Below are 18,824 nucleotides of genomic sequence, written 5' to 3'. Positions count from 1 at the left end.
ATCAACTCCTTTGAATCAAACTCTATAATAATCTTACGGAAGCCAAGGTCCCATGTTGTCCTCATTCCCATCAAAATCGCCCATTTCTCAGCTTCTATAGCAGCACGTATTCCCAAAAATATGGAGAAGCCCGCAACCCATTTCCCATTGGTATTTCTCATGACCCCTCCACAAGCGGCTTTTTTTTTTTTGCCAATAATAATTCATTCCATAATAAATCAACAGTACAAAGTCATGTAGAACACCATCAAGCAATAAATATCACCCTACATTAGTTTTGGCTTTGCATAAATCAGATTCTATAAGTTTACGCAAAAGAGGTGGCGGTCTCATTACCCAATCAGTCGGGCAAGACCCAGCCAAAGAGGCTCTAGCTACCCAATCAGCAACAGAATTTGCCTCTTTCGGGATCCAGCTACACGAGTGGCTCCTTAGACGATTCCTTGAGAATTGTAGATTCTCAAGGATAACATAGTTCCTCCAACCTGGACTAGGGGCATTGTTGTTCAAGCAGTTAATCAGATTTTGGTTGTCTGATTCGAATATCACCTCATCAAGGTCATTCTCATATGCATAATTCATTGCCAACTGTAGTGCAGCACCTTTAGCCATCAAACTTGAATCAGCAGCAATTATTCTAGAAGCTCCATCTAACACCCATCCATTAGAATCACGGACAACAAAAGCTATAGCAGCAATAGCTTCATCTGGTGTTAGTGCACAGTCCACATTAATTTTGAGAGCATTATCATGTGGCAAACTCCAGTTTGCTTTGTCTTCACTCTTCTTTTCAGCCCCCTCATTAATAGCATCCGTAGCATTATTCCAGCCTTTAGCAGTCCAGTATTCCTGAATCAACTCCTCTGCTTGTTTAAAGGTAAAGACAGGATCAATGGTGACATTTTGATATAAGAACCTGTTTCTGCTCTTCCATATTGACCAGAGAGTAGAGGCCAGGACAGCCTTTTGCCAATGAGACAGTTGCAGATAGCAGAGGCAATGATTAAACCAGTCAGCAAAGTCCACTGGAGTATAAGCATCAAAATTAAAAGTAAAGAGGCTTCCAAACCAGGTTAATTTCACCCAATCACATTCAAAAAATAAGTGCTTCAACGACTCACTTTTCTCCTTACAAATAAGGCATAAATCCGACACACTGGCTTTCTTTTTGCATAAATTTTCAAAGGTTGGAATAGCATTTTGCATCACCCTCCAAAGAAAATTTTTAATTTTGCTGGGTACCTTCAACTTCCATAATTCTTTCCATAAATTCTTTAAAGGATTGTTAGAAGGACCCTGTACATTACGCATAAGATGGGAGCCATTCACTTTTGCGATCTTGTAACCTTCCTTTACCACATAATTGCACCTTTTCCCCGCGGTCCACAACCATTTATCATCTCTATTAGAAGAGCTTATAACAGTATTTAGGATGGCTCTTTTTTCAAAATCAGAAATGTAATTTTCAATGAGAGAAAGATTCCAACCATTAGGAGATAATAATTCAGCCACTGTAAGGTTTCTCATATGTTCCAAAGGGCAAACAGAGAGAAGTTTCTTACCCGGAATATCAGCCAGCCAATGATCACCCCAGATACGGGTCCCACGTCCATTTCCTATGCTCTTGCACACATTACCATTCAGCACCTTTCGGCCTTCAAAAGAATTCCACCAAAAGGCAGATATGATTTGGTCTAGCTTATTAAAGACCCTTTTTGGGAATAAAAAACAAGACATAGGATAAACAGGAATTGAATTTGCAACTGATTTAATGAGTACCTCTCTTCCTGCCTCTGATAGAAATTTTTTCTGCCAACCCATAATTCTCTTCTTCACTTTATCAGTGACAAAATTAAGCGCCTGGGTTTTTGATTTCCCCAAACAATTGGCAGTCCCAAATAGTTTCCCGGAATGTCAACCAAAGGAATCTGAAAAATGTGACCAATCTCTTCCTTTAGCAAGAAGGAGTATTAGCAGTGAAGTATAAACAGGATTTATTGACATTTATAAGTTGGCCAGAAGCACAACAGTAAATATCAAAAATGTGTTTCAGTTCTCTGCACATGTCAACATCAGCTTGAATAAAGAAGACTGAGTCATCAGCAAACAGACTATGTGTCACCCTAGGACCTCGCCTGGAGACTCTTACTCCCTGAATAACACCAAGTCGTTCTTTTTGTTCAATAAGTTTAGAGAGTACATTTGAAACAATAATGAAGAGGTAGGGAGATAAGGGATCTCCCTATCTTAAACCTCTTTGAGGGAGGACTTGAGAAATTCTTTTTCCAGCATGCATGATAGAGAAATTTACATAGTTGATACACCACATGATTCTATCCACCCATGCTCTAGAGAAACCAAGTTTCAATAAGAGGGCTTGTAGAAAATCCCACTCAATCCTATCATATGCTTTATTCATATCTAATTTCAGAGCCACTTCACAAGTGCCAGTCTTTTTTGATTTCATATGATGGAATATTTCATGCACAATAATGATATTATCCTAAATAAGTCTTCCTGGAACAAAAGCTCTTTGGTTTTGAGCAATGAGCTTGTCCATGAGAGGCTTTAGTCTATTTGAGATGACTTTTGAAAAAACCTTGTAAGAGAAGTTACATAAGCTTATGGGTCTGTAATCATTTACAGTTTCAGGGCATTCTACTTTTGGGATCAAGATTAAATCAGTGTTATTTAAATCATGGAGCATGAAACCATAATTGAAAAACTTTCTGATGAGAGAACAAACCTGGTTTCCCACAATATCCCAGCATCTTTGATAGAAGACTCCAGTGAACTAGAGGACAAATGAACTGCTCCATCAACATTACATTTTAGCCAGCTCTCATCAGGCTTTTTCCATTTGTCAGTCAAAGAAATCATGCTACTGATGCTGGTGGGTTGAGCTGTTTGAAAAATGTAATTCTTGTATGAATTAATAACCAGCATACAGAGAAAGCTTTCATGTTTTAAAAGTACTTTTTATAGTTTACTAAGTAAATCTATAGAAGAATTTATCTCGTTTTATAAGAAAATATTTTTTAAAAATATTTTTGAGGGTTGTTAAACAGCCCACTAATATATAAAGCTCTCTCTGTATGCTGGTTAAATTTTGGACTTCTTTGTTGCTTGCTGCTATTGATTGCCGGGCGTTACAGTTGCCTATCCTGATACGTTACAGTCAGGGGCTCTTCTTTTGTTTTCACTTATCTCGATATGTGACCTGCTGAAGCATTTTTCTAACGATTCGTTTTATCTAATTATTAATAAAATTGTCTTTAAAAAAAACCCAAAATAAGAGCTTCTGACGACTTCCTCGTAATAATTATGAAGTGTTTTTTAAAAAGACATTTTTAATTCATAATATAAGGTGTTACTTTCAAGTCCTAACAATTTTATATAAGGCACTTTCAATTTTTTTTTTTTTACCTAAATCAATGAGAGACTAGAAACTCATTAACTAATTAACCACTCCATCAAAAGTTTAAAAAAAAAAATTGGCCTTATTTAAATCCATAATGTACTTTTGATAGAATTTTAAAGAAGGATAATAAGAAAAATAGGAGAAAAATATCATTTATTAGTATATGGTGCCTTATAAAGAATGGCAGCAAATTTATCTCCCAAATGCTTTATAAAAATGATTGGAGGGGTATATAATGTTGTCCAATAGTCTCCTAGTTTTACGTTTAAAATTGTAGTGAAGATTTTATAAACTGTCTCATAAGAAAAGGTAAAAAGAAAATTATGATGTTTACATTCTTTTTTATTTATAAAGGTAAATATTTTTTTTTCAAATTTTCATGAATTTAGTAATGTTAATAATTTTTTCTCGAGATGTGTGAAATAGCTAGAAATACTTGCTTCATATTTACTGCAGAGGGAGTACTTGTTTTTTGCCACTGGGTAAAATTGTTGTTAAAAAACACGCGTAGGAATTATATGTTACTCTCTCTGATTTTATATACAAGTAATAATTTCTCACATGAAATTGGTCCTACATATAAGCGAGATTATGCCTTCCCCAATTTTTCATTTTTATCTCCAATTAATTACACGCATTCTAATTTTTTACCACTTGTTCGCTTTCATTCCTTTTCTTATTTATTCCTTCTCACTTGTCATACTTTTTTTTTATACATAAAAACAATTAAAACGCATTAATTATAGGGGGACAAACAATACGAGAGTAAAACTAGGTACAAGAAGTAAAAAGACAAGAGCTAAGAAATAAAATTAATAGAAAATTGCAACAAGCTCTCATATAAGAGAATTAAATACAAAAAAATCTCTTAAAATTATTAAATTATTCTGAAATTTCAAGAGACCTTATTGCAAGAGAATTTATTTGTTTAATTATCAAATTACCCTTTTTTTAAGTTTATGTTGACAATTGGAAGAACAGTCATTAATAACTTAAGATGTAAGGATTGACAACTACTCCTTCGATCCTTAATATAAGACTCATTTAACTAATTTGATTAAATTAAGAAAGTTAGGTAAGTTAGTTAACAATAAGAAATGTGACATGGTTTTCCTAAAATACCATAATCATCTTTCTTAATAACCCTTCTTCCTCTTCTACTTGATTATGGTTGAGGGAGTATCCATAGGGGTAATTTAGAGAAAATTGATAAATATGAGAAATGGGTCTTATATTTAGGACCAAAACTAACTCAACAATTGAGTCCTATATTAAGGACCGGAGGAGTATCACGACAGATATTGACAACTCATGCATTACATTTGATGATGTGTTGAGAAAATGTGTTATCAATACTTGCGGCAATAGTTGTCAATCCTTATACCTTTAAGTTATTAACTATTACTTTTTCAGTTACCAATGCAAACTTACAAAAAAAAACAATTTGACAATTAAACAAATAAAATTTATTGTAATGAAGTCCTTTAATACTTCAAAATAATTTGATGATTTTAAGTGATTTTTTTGTATTTAATTTCATTGGATGGAATCCAATTGCAATTTTTCTTAAAATTAACTTAGGATCCGGAAAAGAAATTATCTACACACAGATAAAAGTACAAAAAAGGAAAGAAAGTTAACAACATGTTATTGGAAGAGTTTGCAACAGCTCCCTGCACTATTGGTAATGCAAAATACTTGTAGCTTTTCTTTATTATTCACTGACAAAAATAATGACCTACACATCCGAACAAGGTTATCACCTGTCATACTATCGGTGAGTATATATTTAAAAAGGAAAATTATATTTTTGATATTCTAATTTACGAGCTAGTGACTGTAAAACCACTACCATAACATTGGCCGGTGTCTCACCGACCCTTGTTCTGTGCTCTTGTCATTTCTTTTCTTTTGATAATGTTGTCGGTGATTAGGATGTCGGCGGCCTCCTTCTCCTGCCTCCCATGAAATATTCACCCTTCATTTAAGTTTTTTAAGGCGGCTGGCTTTCATATTTTAGGCACACCGTGACAAAACCAATAATCCTGTCACCTTCGTTCACCGAAAGCACGTTCCGGTTGTAGCCGCGCATGGTATCTACTCATTTTATGTGGACTTCGTTTTCACTTTGACCTGTGGTACTTGCACAAACCCAAGGCCACTCTCCCACTTCCCTTGTCCCCGCCATCTTTTCGTCCTTTTCATGTACTTGTCTCTTTCTGAGTTCTGAGTATAGAGAAATAAAAAAAAAAAGAGTTTATTTATGAAAGTTAATAACTCATTTTTTTGGCCAGAAGCAAATCAGTTTTATTGATATCAAGAACACATTACAGACATCGATCAGCAAAGCCATCAAAGTAAAAACACAGTCATGGCCTGCAAATACAACCTACACACAACCTTACCCAAACTATAAAACTAAAAAAACACTAAAGAACCAGACCCTCACAAGTAACATGAAAGCAAATCCTATCCTAGCAGCCACCATCAACAACATTAGCCAGTCCTACGCCTGTTAATTAGCACTAACCATGTCACAGCCAGCTCCAGTCAATGCCATGCTTCCTCCTACGTTAACATCGCTCCCCAAAATCCAATCTGCTGCCAAAACCTCGAAAGAACCAGTAAGATATGAGTAGACATCAGAATAACAGAGAGGCTTAAAATCAACTTAGCACTGGTGTCTGGATTGCAGATAAAAGCACTTTTAGAAAGTGCTTTTACAAGACAAAATTTTTCTATATACTTATTTTATATACCGTAAAATTACTTTTAAAATTATGGTTTGATTGTTATTCGAACACCTAAAAACATTCTATTGCACAGTCAGGGAAAAACTCTTAACATCACAGTACTTGGATGTCTCTTTTTTTCAATCAATAACTTTTGTATTTTGTATACAAGATCAATGATGTCATTGTCTTGCAATGTCATGTATACAAAGACACGAAGTATGGTCACCCTTGACTATATATGATATTGGAGCCAATATAATGTCAAGATCTACACATTGCATCTAACATCTTAATCAATAATAATTCAGCTGAAAATTGCAATTAATTGGGTAAAATAATCTCTCACCCCAGGGCCATACAAAACGCACACGAATTATCGACTTTCTTTGTCATTCTCCATCACCTTATTCTAATTATTTATTCTGGTTCTTATTATAAAATATCTAATATGCTTCATAACACAACATATCTTGTTTAGTATGTTAACTTTTTTTAACTTAGTATCCCTAATTAATTATAGATTTTTGTAATTTTCTTAACTAACAACTTTTATTAAGAATATTTTTAATATTTTACAATAATAACTAATTTTAATCTATTATCACAAGAATTAAATAATTTTAATTTATCACAAGAAACAAACCATAGGATAGAAAGACATCCTATGAAGAGTTTGCAACATTAGATACTCTTTTTGGGCTCTAATCAAATACAAAAAGGCTTTTGTTTTAATCTTAAATATATAAAAGTCATAATTCTTTTTGTTCTCAAATTTATTTTTTTAACTGTTCTTATTGATCATACATATTATCAAGTTTTTATTAAAGGACAATTTCAATACAAACCATTAAAGAAGGTAATCTAAGAAAAATAACATACATTTTTTTATAAATAATTAATTTGATTATACTTTTAATATCAGTAAATTAATTATCCAGATGTTATACCAAAGACAAAGATACACTTAAAAACGAGAGTAATAGAGTAACACGGGGATATTAAAAACCTGAATCATGATATCATCAACTATATTCTTTTCAGTGAATGAACATTCAATTAGAAGTCAGCATCAATCATCCAATCAGATGTAATTAACTAATTATCATCGTGCTTGTGATTTGCGTTGTGCTCAATGCTCATACCCACGCACGCAACTTGTTCCGCCTTGATTGCCTTTGTCAAAATAATTATTTACTGAAAAAATAAATCTTCCCTTTAATTCATGATATGTGCTTTCGGCCAACCTACCAGCTATATAGCGTGAAAGTTAGGTAAGACATGAATTACGAATTCGTTGCCAGAAAGGAAATAATGCGGCTGGGAACAGTTTTTATTTTTTATTTTTCCTTTGGAAAAAAAAAAAATAGCCGGGTATACCGGTCGGTACAATCTGTTGACAGTAAAGATGGACAAACAAGAAACGGATAAATCGAATTAGTGATGAATCATTAGAGAAATAGATGAACCATATTTCTAATAAAAAATTAATAATTTTTACATGTTTGTGTTCTGTTTATTTGTTTTACTCCTTTTAGTAAAACGCCAACCTTAGATTTACTCACCATTAATAAAAAAATCTTGGGCTGATCTTACGCATATGCCTAGATGAGGCAAAATTTGAAGTACAGTGGCCGTTGTGGCAGTTAGGCCTCTTTAAAAATGGCGCGTGAATGGTTTTCGAGCAAAGTCCATCAGACGTGAGCCTCAAATTCAATAAACAAACGTGTGGGTCTGTGCGATGTTTCCAGTGATGAGGAACAGCCAGAATTGTGAATTTTTAGTTTTTTTATTTATTATTTTAATTTATTTTCTGTGAGTTGGTTTTTTGCGGTGATCTCGTTGCGGGAAAACGTGATTCATAAATTGAAGAAAGTAAGAGAAGGGGAGAGAGGGGTGAGTTCTTCGATAACTTAATTACCGTCATAAACCCTCTCGCCGCGCTCTTCCTCTCTCGTGCATCACAACGTTATCTGGATTTCTGGTTCATCAGTCGTCGGAAGAAAATACGTCGTCGTTTTCGAGTGCCGTGGCATTGAGGGGAAAGCGCGATCTCGGGGGTGACCGGGTGACTTGTGGGGGCCGTAGTTTTGCTTTCTTAAATCTAATCTTTCACCGTCATTGCCCCCTTCTATTCTCTCCAAACACAGAGGAACGCTTCAAACAAGGTACTTGATTGATCTCTCGGTGTTTCCTTCCGCCATTTGATATTGATTTATTCAATTCGGAATCGTTACCTGCCCGGCAATACTCATTTTGATTTGAATGCGATTGTGGATACAGAATCCCTTTCTAAAATTAGATGATTCAATTGAATTCCTCTTACTGGAATTTCCAATCTTTCATAATCAGACCGATAAGAATATTAGATCCATTTTCTGGCCTCAGTAGAATTTTGAGATGGTATATCATGAATATAAATCTTGATAAGAAATATTGACTTGCACAGGGGCAGCGTGAACGAAGCCATGCTGTTGTTTTCGTCATATACACGAGCTGAGACATGCTAATGAAAACGAATCGTCGTTAGAAATATATTTAAACTGCATTATCTCCGTCTGGCTCTGCTGCAAAAGTTAAATAATTTAATTTCTTTCAATTTTGATCCTTGGTGTCAACAGGGCTATTATGTTTTATCATCTTTTGGGAAGAGGTAGAGAGGAAGTTGAGAAAGGACGAATTTTTGTAACTTCATCAGATATTATACATGTGTTGAAAGAGGATTAAATTAAATTTCTTGAGTTTCAAAACACGATGTGCGCTAGGATTTCTCGGTTGTAATTTTCTTGTTTGATCTCCGTAAATCTTATCAATTCTGTCTTGTATTTGGGGGACTGGATCGTGAAATTGTATGAAGTATTACGTCCCATCATCGATGACTTAATCTGGACTTATTTGTGCGGCTGTGCAGGTTAAATTGAAGACGTGATGGCTGATACCAAGAAATTTGTTCCTCTTCCACCTCCTTATCCCCATCCAGCAGTAGCCAGTTGTTCTTGCAAGGACTTGGTTATGAAAAATTCACCATCAAGAGGACGTAGTTATGTTTCTGTAGCAACAATAGATTTGTGGGAGCGTCTTTTTGACGAAGGTTATAAAGCAGATGTTTTCATTAATACTGATAATGGTGGCATTATTTACGCGCATTCTTATATTCTTGTAAGTTCATTCATTCCAATCTGTGTTGCACTAAGATGATGTTCCATTTAATATTTGCTCCGGCCTTGTAATTTATTTGATAACACACATATTCTTGGGGAGGGATGTCAAACTAGTTCAATGCCCCATTTTTTGGCCCAAAAAAAGGATATCAGAAATAAACACGATTACAAGATTTTCATGGTCAGTATGGCATATAGAAGCCTTTTTATATTGAGATGTGAATATCACTCACTTCATACCATATGCACAGGCCATGGCTTCTCCAGTAATGAGAGGCATGCTTAAACGAGCAACACGTCATCGTCATATGAAATCAATCCCGATTTCTGGGGTTCCACATGGCGCTGTTCGAGCTTTCCTTCGATTTTTGTATAGTTCCTGGTATGTATGATCCTTCTGTCAATCTCAAATTTTCAGAATAAGCTAGGATGGAAAATTAGAAATAATCCACACTGGCCCAACTTTGGGATAGGGGCCTGCGGAAACCTTTCTTCTTTGGCCATCCTCCGCAAACTATTTGTTCTAATCAGACACTCCTAATTTTTTGATTGATACGGTCAAGTCTTTCTTCTATCCACTTCCACATGATAATACCATTCATCAAATACTTGATGAATATGACAATTAGTAGGGGCTTGTCGCCAGTAAAGGGAGATGGAATTCCTAAGAAAGATAAGTGAACAAGGCAGAGTAACTAGAAAAGAAGAGGAGGTAATTGAACCCATCGTAATTAAGGGGCAGGAAGCCATGATTGCTGACCCAAGTTAGGGAGTTACTGGGGAATGTCATTTTAATTGACCTGCATTTTAGTAGTTACGATAACGTCTATGAACAAAATCACTTTCATTGACTCGTTGACATAATTCTATATATGCTATTACCGTCATACATCATTGACATGGATAAATTTACCGAGCTTCTATGGGCTATTGTCTTGTAGTTACGATAAAGAAGAAATGAGGGAATTCGTGTTACATCTGTTGGTGCTGTCACATGTATTTGCGGTTCCCCACTTGAAGCGTGAATGTGAACAGAAGCTAGAAGCGGATTTCCTCACAATCGACAATATAGTTGATGTGTTTCAACTTGCATTACTATGTGATGCTCCCCGCCTTAGCCTCATTTGTCACCGTCGCATCCTTCAAAATTTTAAAGCAGTTTCCGAGTCCGAAGGGTGGAAGGCCATGAAAGAGAGCCATCCGACTCTAGAGAAGGAACTTCTGGAATCTCTTATCGAGGAAGAAAATGTAAGGCTCTCAGTTTTTTTCCTTTTTTCTTTTTTAATTGTTGTTTCCCATCATCTCAACTTGCAAAATGGAAAATCGTGTAGTTACTTTTCTAAAAGCTTTTAAATGAACTGGTTGATTATTAGAGCACAAAGGAGAGGATCAGAAAAATAAATGAGAAGAAAATTTATCTTCAATTATACGAGGCAATGGAAGCTCTGGTTCACATATATAGAGATGGGTGTCGAACCATTGGCCCACACGATAAAGACTTCAAAGAAAACCAAGCACCATGTAGTTTTGCAGCCTGCAAGAGCTTAGAATTGCTTGTCCGTCATTTTGCTGGGTGCAAGTTGAGAGTCCCTGGTGGTTGCAATCATTGCAAGAGGATGTGGCAGCTTTTGGAGTTGCACTCTCGAATATGTGCCGATCCAGACAACTGTAGGGTTCCTTTATGCAGGTAATAAATATACACTGCCCCTCTGAACCAGAGAGATTTTACTTGATTATGCAGCTCAAATATTCAATTAATTTTTGATGAATCCTGTCATTTCAGGAACTTTAAGGAGAGAATATCAAAACAAAGTAAGAAAGATGAAGTTAGGTGGAGAATACTGGTAGAAAAGATCTCGAGAACTAAGGGCATTGCGGTGGCACCATTCTTTCAAAAGCAATGACCGCGAGTTTTGTGGAAGCAAAGACGCAGTTGGTATAGAACCTTACTCAGGAGTCAGGTTGTAAATTTGATGTTTGTCCCGTTCTTGGGTTAGGAGAATCCTCCTAAGAGGTTTTTTAGTGTACCTCTTTCTGTATCTCAAATTCTCAATAAAATTTATGATGCAGAGAAGCACTTCGTCCCAGCATTTCTCTGTTTTTCATCTGTTGTCGTCGAACTCCTTTTGAGGATGGAACAAACTTTTGTAATTACTTAGTTATTTAATAAGACTAATAATTTGTGATTATCTCAAATAAAATCATTCAAATAGTAATGTCATAGTATTTATACTCATATCCATATGATATGCTTTTACTTGGAAAAAAAAAAAAGAAAAGAAAAAGCAAGTAGGCCTAACAACAACTGAATCTGACACTCAACTTGAGCTCCGATGAGCTGTGCGCCTGTGATTTAGGTTGCTGGATACCAAGCAGATATCGACCTTGCTGAGTCACACAGAAATAACCAATGTAAACTCATACTTCAAGCCTCGTTAATGATATCCAAAGTCCCAATCTGAAAAAATGCCGAACTAGTCCCTATCTGGCATTTTGCATCAAGCCTTTAGGGCTGCCTTGCTGCATGGGTTATTAGCAATGACTATGACATCACCCCCAGTTTGACCAATCTCAAGATCATGAACTGTAAATATTGTGATTCCAGTTCCATGCCAATGCTGGGTTAGTATTTAATGATGCTGTCTTAGTCATTCAGCGATAATCTGTGTCATAATTTCACTATCAAACATCAGTCCCATAGCTGGAAGCACATGAGGTCGTTATGATCGCAACAGGAATCAGGTAAACAGGCTCCGTCTTTCACGGTGTCCCTGCTTTTCTTGTTCGACTGTCCATTATGTTTCTGTGACGACTCAAGATTTATTAACGTCGCTCATATCTCAATTATAGTTTTTGACTTTTTCCCCTCCCCAATTGTAACGGCACCCTCAAATTCGTGTTTTGGCGACCCCACCTTACTTTTATTTTTCTTCTGGGCTTACAAAAGAAGGCGCAGCAGAGACTTCAAACTTTAGGTACGGATATAATTTAACGTCAGTCGCCTCTTATTATTCTTCAAGACAGTGGTAAATGGCAGGTCAAAAAAAAAAAAAAGATAGTAGTAAATGTCTTCATTAGAACTCGACTTGTAATAAATACTAACACCATAATTTCTTTTCTTTTCCAAATAACTCTTGCATAATATTTAGAGCGTAGTCAAATCATAATACTATTTTCAGTCGTTATTATAAGATCTTGTTTATAAACTACAAATAAGGTCTTATAATTAAAACAGGAGGTAGTATTATATTAAAAAAAAAAATTGTTACGGTTCTTGTGCCATTTCTTTCCTCATTATTCATCCAGCTGATTTGGGTTGACTGAATTCCATCTCATTCCTTCTCTTGGCCCCGGGGGGGGGGGACAAAAGAAAAGGCAAAACGTCTTTTTATCATTTTGTTTTTATACAACGGAAGGAGATTTTTCTACATCATTTTAAATGTTTCTTAAGTTACTGTCTGTGTATGACTCGTTTTTTAATTTGCTCTCTTTTTTTGTTTTTTTTGGCAATTAACTCCTCTATGAAATTGCACACCGCAGCCCATACTATTTATGAGTTATGAAAACAATTAAACATAGCTTATTTCTCAAAATTTGTTAAATTTAACCCATCTTAGTTACTTTTTTTTTTTTTTAAGCACAGGTACCTGTTGGCGTTAAGACATCTCTTTTAGTGAAAATTTTAAATCTTGATTCATTGTGTTTTTAGTAATGAACCTTGCTTTGTTTCTGATAATTCTAGTTCAGTGGGTTTACTTTCGGTACGTAACTGGTGAACTCTGCTTCCTTTTAAGGCATTTTGTCTTTGGTTTTAAACCAAAAAAAAAAAAAAGAATACAAGGTTCATTATTCCCTTTATGGGCCACAGAAATATTGGATACCAAGTGGGAGGGCATTTCACAGCCCAAATCAAAACTGGTGGCCCAGTTGATAATACTACCTCTAGTCATAAATATAAGAGCTAGTTAATTAGTTTAAGTAAATAAAAAAAAAGTCAAGTTAGTTATTTATAACAAATATATATTTTTTTAAATATCTTTATTAATTAAGTTTATTGGTTAAAATTATCATTATTAAAAAGATTATATTAAAATAAATAAATAAATATGAAAAATCTTATATTTAACATCAAAATAAAAATCAAATAAAATTATATTAAGAATCAAACGCTAGTCTAATCTAACGAACTAACTGTAATATTTGGGGTTAAAAGTTACAAATCGGACAAAGTTTCCAATAAAAATAACGGCAGAGGCGTGCGGATGGATACAGTGGCAGAGCAGTCGTTTGAGGTCACGGGTTTCGGCGTCTTCACTGTGAAGGAGTGGATAACAGATTTATTTATCACGAAGAAAATGCTGACCAGATTTGGGTTTAAGCAAACAAAAGAAGAACGAAAGATGACATTCTGATTATTCATTGGGCAATTTCGCAGGTAATTTCCCATAAAAGCAAGCAGCCATTGCCGCTTTCATACATCAGACATCATGGAAATGGCGTTCTTAGTCTCGCATTCCTTCGGTATGTTTTCCCTTCTCAAAACTTATTTCATCTACCAGCAGTGCAGTTTTTCTTTCATCTTTATATTTGAGAACTATTGCATTTGGTAGAGGATGTGTCACGGAACCTTTTCTTAGTGGCATTTTTACAAGTGGTTAGAGGTCGTCACCTTCGGTTTCAGTGTCCTGTCAAATTAAACGCTCAGTTGATCTAAATGCTAGGCATGGTCGCATTTGCATGGACACAGTAAATGCTTACAAAATTGCTATTATTGCAAATAATTGATTTGAAAATTGCACATAAGAGCCTCTTAGGTAAAGCCGAAACAGTCTGCAACATGGAAAATGTGTGGGATTCTAATCTAATCAAAACCATAGTTTGTGTGTTGTTTGGAAGGAGGAAAAAGATCCGTCTCTTTCACCTGCTATTCGGAAATTCAATCCTGCCTCAGATGTTGGTGAGCGAGCATATAAGTGATTATGGACCTTTGACACCCTTTTCTGGTAACCAAGGGATCCTTTAAACTGTTTGTTCTCTTCCCAACATGCTTTGAACCGATTTATGTTCAATCTCAAGGATCCATGTACTCGACATTTTCATGGACAAAGCTTTCTTTGCTCTCTCCTACTCATGGAATATGGAATCTCCTGGCATTGAAAAGACTTTTCTTAAAGTTTCTATACTGAATGAATCTAATCCGTGAATGGAGGCAATTACGGCTTCGAGAACATTTGTTGACTTTCAATTCTGTCCTGAAAAATTGCTCTGCGTTCACAACGCTAGGGTGACGAGCTTTCTTCATCGGAACTTCTATCTTGTCTCGCATTGTACCTGTTTAGAACTGGTAATGATGCACTTGCAGCTATCCGGAAGGATCTGGAAGAGCCTATGACGGTTCTATCCTGCTGCATCCTCCCCACTTCTTTGCACACCTGGTCCAAGATATTTAGGAAATCCCTAACAATCATAAAGATTCTGAAAGGATGGGCTTCCTCCTTGGCTGCGTCCCCGTGAAAGTATTCTGTAACTTCTTTCACAAGAATTAAGACCTTTCGTTCATCAGCTTTAATTCTAACGATTTCCTCTTCAGCATTTTGCAGAAATAGCTTCGTGGAGTGGAAGAAATTCCCTTGCATATCTGGCTTCTCATGTTGCAAAGCCACTCTCACTTTATCAAGACCCTTTTCAAGTTTTGAGACGTAGCTGCTCAAGACATCAGAATCCATTCCTGCCGCTTTTTTGACATTGCTGAGGTCCCTCCCAAGCCCGGCCACAACCTGCAATCCTTGCTTCCTGAAGTCGTCCTCACTGAATTTGGAATTCACTTGGTTCTGAACACTTCCATTTGCAGAATCACCTTTTGCACCTTCAGATCTAATGATCTCTTGGACCACGAAGTGAAGCAATGTAGTCTTTCCATCTGTTCCCTTTATGTCCGCAAGTTTCAAGAGTGTGTCCAGCTTAAAAGCTTTAGCATCACCTCGGTTGGTGCCCACATTCATTCGGTTTCCTGTCCTGAGAACAGCTTCAAGAAGTTTGAGGAACAACCTGCTATTTTTCAATTCCTCACTTGCTACCTGAGAAATATTGACAACTGAGTAACTAGTTTCTTGGGAGTCAAGAGTAAATATATTGGAGAGACAAGACATGAAGATGCAAGAAATTGATTTCAGCTATTAATACCTCGAGGGTTTGAAAAGACTTCCTCAGGTAATTAACTTCTGCATCAAAGTTGGCTCTGTATAGCATGGCTTCAACTCTCTTGAAGGCAAAAGGGATATCAAGCACTTGTTTAAGAAATCTTTCAGCTGACCCTAGTTTTGAGAGGTCACCACCGCAGTTTTTAAGTTTTATTTCTTCCTCCTTAGTGGGAGCCATTTTCACTAAAGTTTCCAAAAGTTCCGCACCCAACGCTTCAGGATTCCCTGCATTAATAAAATCAACACCACCCATGATGTTTGCCAAGTGACTAATTAGTTGAAAGCAAAAACAAACAATTGATAGTCAGGGAAATCAAAGTTCAGGTAAACAAGAGAAAAGTGCATTATAAAATATTCAGATGAGGAGTAGATATTTGGGCTTTGTTCCATATTTCTTGTAGATGAAGAAAAATCAAACTAGATGAAATTCCCAGTCACATACCCCTTGCTTTTGCTCCTCCTCTAAAATGAGATAGTGATAAACAAGGCATGATGCCTCTTGAACATTTTTATATATACTTGAAACGTAACAAAGAGCCATTCGGTTTGAGTAATTGAACAGGGCATTATCATTTTTGTACATGACATATCTTTGCTTTTGTTTTTACGCAGTTGATAGAAAGTGCTATAGGTGGCTTATGTGCCCAATACCCCCAATTTTGCTATGCGCATAGCTGCCCATTATCTATTGTTTTAAATGTATTTTAGATGTCGTATTTTCTGCTTAGGATATAGGAGGGATCAATATGCATGTTTTCGCTTAGAATGCACATGCCAACCAATCACATAGAGGCCATGAGGGTTCTAGAGAGTTAAGAAGCCGTTATATCGGTTCTTGGCCATGGGGAGCCCTATCACTATGCAATCATGAACTACTCAATTCCACATGCTTTAAGCACACTGGAAATTTTGGCTTTTTCCTCTATCGTGCAAGCGAAGTCTGAAGTCTGACTGCTGGCTATAAATAGAAAAGAATGAATTAACTAACTTACCATCCAGAAGGGCGTCAGACACCTCATCTCTTGTCACATTCAGTGCCCTAAGTAGTATAGCTATGTTTTGAGACTTCTTTGGGTCCAGCACTCTGTTCTCCTGTTCAACGGGTGGAAGAACTGATCTTCGAATGGGCTCTTTAGGGGCGGGGTTTTTGGAATTGCAGCCAAATAAGGTTTCCATCATGTCCTCATTTAATCTACAAAACAACCGAATGTTAGTTCATCACTACCCCTACACCAACTACTCCAAAATTGTCGTAACCCATAGTTTTACACTTTTGCTTACTGAAATGAGCTTGATTTTAGTTGGTCCCACACTGTAGCGCGGTCTGAAGTCGCGCGCACTTTATCCCAATGTAGAGCCTTTAACTTGGGTTTTGCTCCTTCCGTGTCATCGGCTTCAAGCCTCCCAGAAGAGCCGAGACTTTTATCACCATTTTCTGAAGATTTTGTTACACTATTCGCAGAACTGGCTCCTTGGTTTGGAGAGCAAGATTGTTGGAGCCTTGTTGCAGAGGATGAGAAAACGCTGGCCGCTGGAGACCCTGCTTTCCCAGGCGCCAATTGCCGTGGTGGAGGCGGCGGCGGCGGTGGAGGAGGCGGAGCAGGAGGAGGAGCAGGAGGATGGAGGGAAGTCCTAGATATGTTCTGGGGTTTGTTGTTAGTTGACTGAAGACGCGTCAGATTAGGCGCCGGCGGAGGCGCTGAGAATTTCGGCTTTCTGGAATGACCGTTAGTCACTTCTTTGTCTAGATGCTGATACGGCTGTGAAAGTGTTGGTACCTGTGGGGGCGGAGCAGGCGCCGTCACAGGCGGAGCCTGCTTAATTGGTGGGATCATGACTTGCCTAATATCCGGCGATGAAGCCGCAAGCCGAGATTTCGGTGAAGTTCTCTTTGAATATGGGATTGAAGCAGCGGAATAGGTCTCATTCCTGAAAGAAGCCTGCTGGCCACCATTAGCCAGAGAACTATGACGCGAAACTGGGGTGTAATAGCTATCCTCGTAACTCAATGATGACCCCTGTGGAGAATGAAACACCGTCTCATGGCTCTCCTCGTCGTCGTCGGATGATGAAGACACCGCCGGTGGGTAATTCCCATCTGGAGGCTTACTCAACGTCGGCAATGGCTGCAATTCAGGACTGGGACGGTATCTTTCGGATCGCTTAATAGAATTGAGCTTGTGATAAGGAGACCTGTTTGCTCCATTGGTCTCACTCGCATCGGTCACTGACGTTCGGTTTGGTTCCACGGTCCCAATGTAGAGAAAGCTCGATGGTGGCAACCCTGGATCGTCAGGAATCCTCTGAGAATTCCCACCGACGAGCTTCTGGGTCTCGATTGGTTGCTTCACCCGATGCCTGTACAAGAAGAAGGCAAGAGCTGAGAGCATGCCAAGCGTGACAATTCCGACAGAGATTGCAATTGCGACCTTCTTTGTTGGCTTGGTTGGTTGTGTCGCTGTTGGGTTCGCAATTGTGCCATTGGGAATCGAAGGTGGTGACTGATTCTGATTTGGAGGTGACCCCGCGGGATCCTCATGAAAGAAGGGAATGTCGGTGTCGGGAGAAGGTGGAGTAGTGTAAGGTGGTGGTGGTGGAGTCGAGTCGGTGCCTGGCGGTGGAGCAGAAGTCGCCGGAAACAATGGCTGGTGCAGAATTCTTCTTGACTGAGATTCATTGACAGTGCGGAATTGGATGGTGTTGACCGCTTTTGCAGATGGGACGACGAGGAATGGAGACAATAATATGATAAAAAAGAAGCTCAAATGACGAGCTTTCATGGCGAATTATCCTGGGTTTCGCTTATGCCCTTTTCTCCCACCCAAGTCATCTCTAGTTTTGTGTTTTTGCTTCCCCAGCTCGGAAGGGGGGGCAGAGAGAGGGGGAGAGAGAGATGAAGAGAGAGAGGGAACTTCTTTTGGGTATAAGATCTGGATGGATGTTGAAACAGCTTTCGTCAGCAGAAGCCGCAGTTTTTTCTTTTCTTGTGTTTTATTTTTTACTCGGCTGGTTCCCTTGTGACATTATGAAACGTGATATTGCTACTTAAAATTCAGATTTACGGGGGAGTAAAGCAATAAATTCACGGTGAAAGGAATGAAACGTGGCAGTGACAGCGAACTTTGTTGTTTGCTTTTCGAGATGGAGAATCATTATTAGTAATAATGATTATATGTGACTTCACATATAATCACATATTAAAAATTGTATTAAATAATAATTATAATTAATGTATATTATTAGTAAGATTATTTTAAAAAAAATAATACTTATTTATTATAAATAATTAATTTAACAAATTTTTTAATTT

At 37.3% G+C, this 18,824-nt stretch overlaps 3 protein-coding genes across 4 annotated transcripts; 1 reads left to right on the top strand and 2 right to left on the bottom strand.

Moving 5' to 3' along the window:
* Positions 1-261: 261 nt before the first annotated feature.
* Positions 262-1,644, bottom strand: LOC114722371 (uncharacterized). The gene is made up of 2 exons (XM_028908386.1): positions 1,563-1,644; positions 262-963 (listed from the first exon to the last, which is right to left on the bottom strand). Exons 1-2 carry the CDS (start codon positions 1,611-1,613, stop codon positions 262-264), a joined length of 753 nt encoding a protein of 250 aa, XP_028764219.1. The 5' UTR covers positions 1,614-1,644.
* A 6,136-nt stretch (positions 1,645-7,780) lies between these two features.
* Positions 7,781-11,510, top strand: LOC114722331 (BTB/POZ and TAZ domain-containing protein 4). 2 transcript variants are annotated; one of them, XM_028908335.1, is made up of 6 exons: positions 7,781-8,321; positions 9,065-9,312; positions 9,566-9,696; positions 10,256-10,562; positions 10,688-11,001; positions 11,098-11,510. In XM_028908335.1, exons 2-6 carry the CDS (start codon positions 9,082-9,084, stop codon positions 11,216-11,218), a joined length of 1,104 nt encoding a protein of 367 aa, XP_028764168.1. In that variant the 5' UTR covers positions 7,781-8,321; positions 9,065-9,081; the 3' UTR covers positions 11,219-11,510. The 2 variants fall into 2 exon arrangements, with proteins under 2 accessions (XP_028764168.1, XP_028764169.1); XM_028908336.1 differs by having other exon boundaries at positions 9,057-9,312.
* A 2,555-nt stretch (positions 11,511-14,065) lies between these two features.
* LOC114722350 (formin-like protein 6) lies at positions 14,066-18,546 on the bottom strand. Its single transcript, XM_028908359.1, has 4 exons — positions 16,796-18,546; positions 16,507-16,706; positions 15,498-15,739; positions 14,066-15,391 (listed from the first exon to the last, which is right to left on the bottom strand). Exons 1-4 carry the CDS (start codon positions 18,292-18,294, stop codon positions 14,594-14,596), a joined length of 2,739 nt encoding a protein of 912 aa, XP_028764192.1. The 5' UTR covers positions 18,295-18,546; the 3' UTR covers positions 14,066-14,593.
* Between the last annotated feature and the right edge of the window lie 278 nt (positions 18,547-18,824).

Source organism: Neltuma alba, unplaced genomic scaffold (assembly GCF_004799145.2).
Source record: "Neltuma alba isolate B1F8T4 unplaced genomic scaffold, ASM479914v2 tig00012090_pilon, whole genome shotgun sequence".
NCBI classification, from domain to species: domain Eukaryota; kingdom Viridiplantae; phylum Streptophyta; class Magnoliopsida; order Fabales; family Fabaceae; genus Neltuma; species Neltuma alba.
This window is presented reverse-complemented; position numbering and strand designations above follow the sequence as displayed.

Coding starts and splice junctions, on each gene's coding strand:
- LOC114722350 (XM_028908359.1), bottom strand. CDS start 18,294: ATGAAAGCTCGTCATTTGAGCTTCTTTTTTATCATATTATTGTCTCCA. Junction 16,707..16,795: donor CTAAAATCAAGCTCATTTCA/GTAAGCAAAAGT, acceptor GTTGTTTTGTAG/ATTAAATGAGGACATGATGG. Junction 15,392..15,497: donor AGTCTTTTCAAACCCTCGAG/GTATTAATAGCT, acceptor AATATTTCTCAG/GTAGCAAGTGAGGAATTGAA.
- LOC114722331 (XM_028908335.1), top strand. CDS start 9,082: ATGGCTGATACCAAGAAATTTGTTCCTCTTCCACCTCCTTATCCCCAT. Junction 9,697..10,255: donor CGATTTTTGTATAGTTCCTG/GTATGTATGATC, acceptor ATTGTCTTGTAG/TTACGATAAAGAAGAAATGA. Junction 10,563..10,687: donor CTCTTATCGAGGAAGAAAAT/GTAAGGCTCTCA, acceptor GTTGATTATTAG/AGCACAAAGGAGAGGATCAG.
- LOC114722371 (XM_028908386.1), bottom strand. CDS start 1,613: ATGGACGTGGGACCCGTATCTGGGGTGATCATTGGCTGGCTGATATTC. Junction 964..1,562: donor TTGGCTGGCTGATATTCCGG/GTAAGAAACTTC, acceptor CATTGGCAAAAG/GCTGTCCTGGCCTCTACTCT.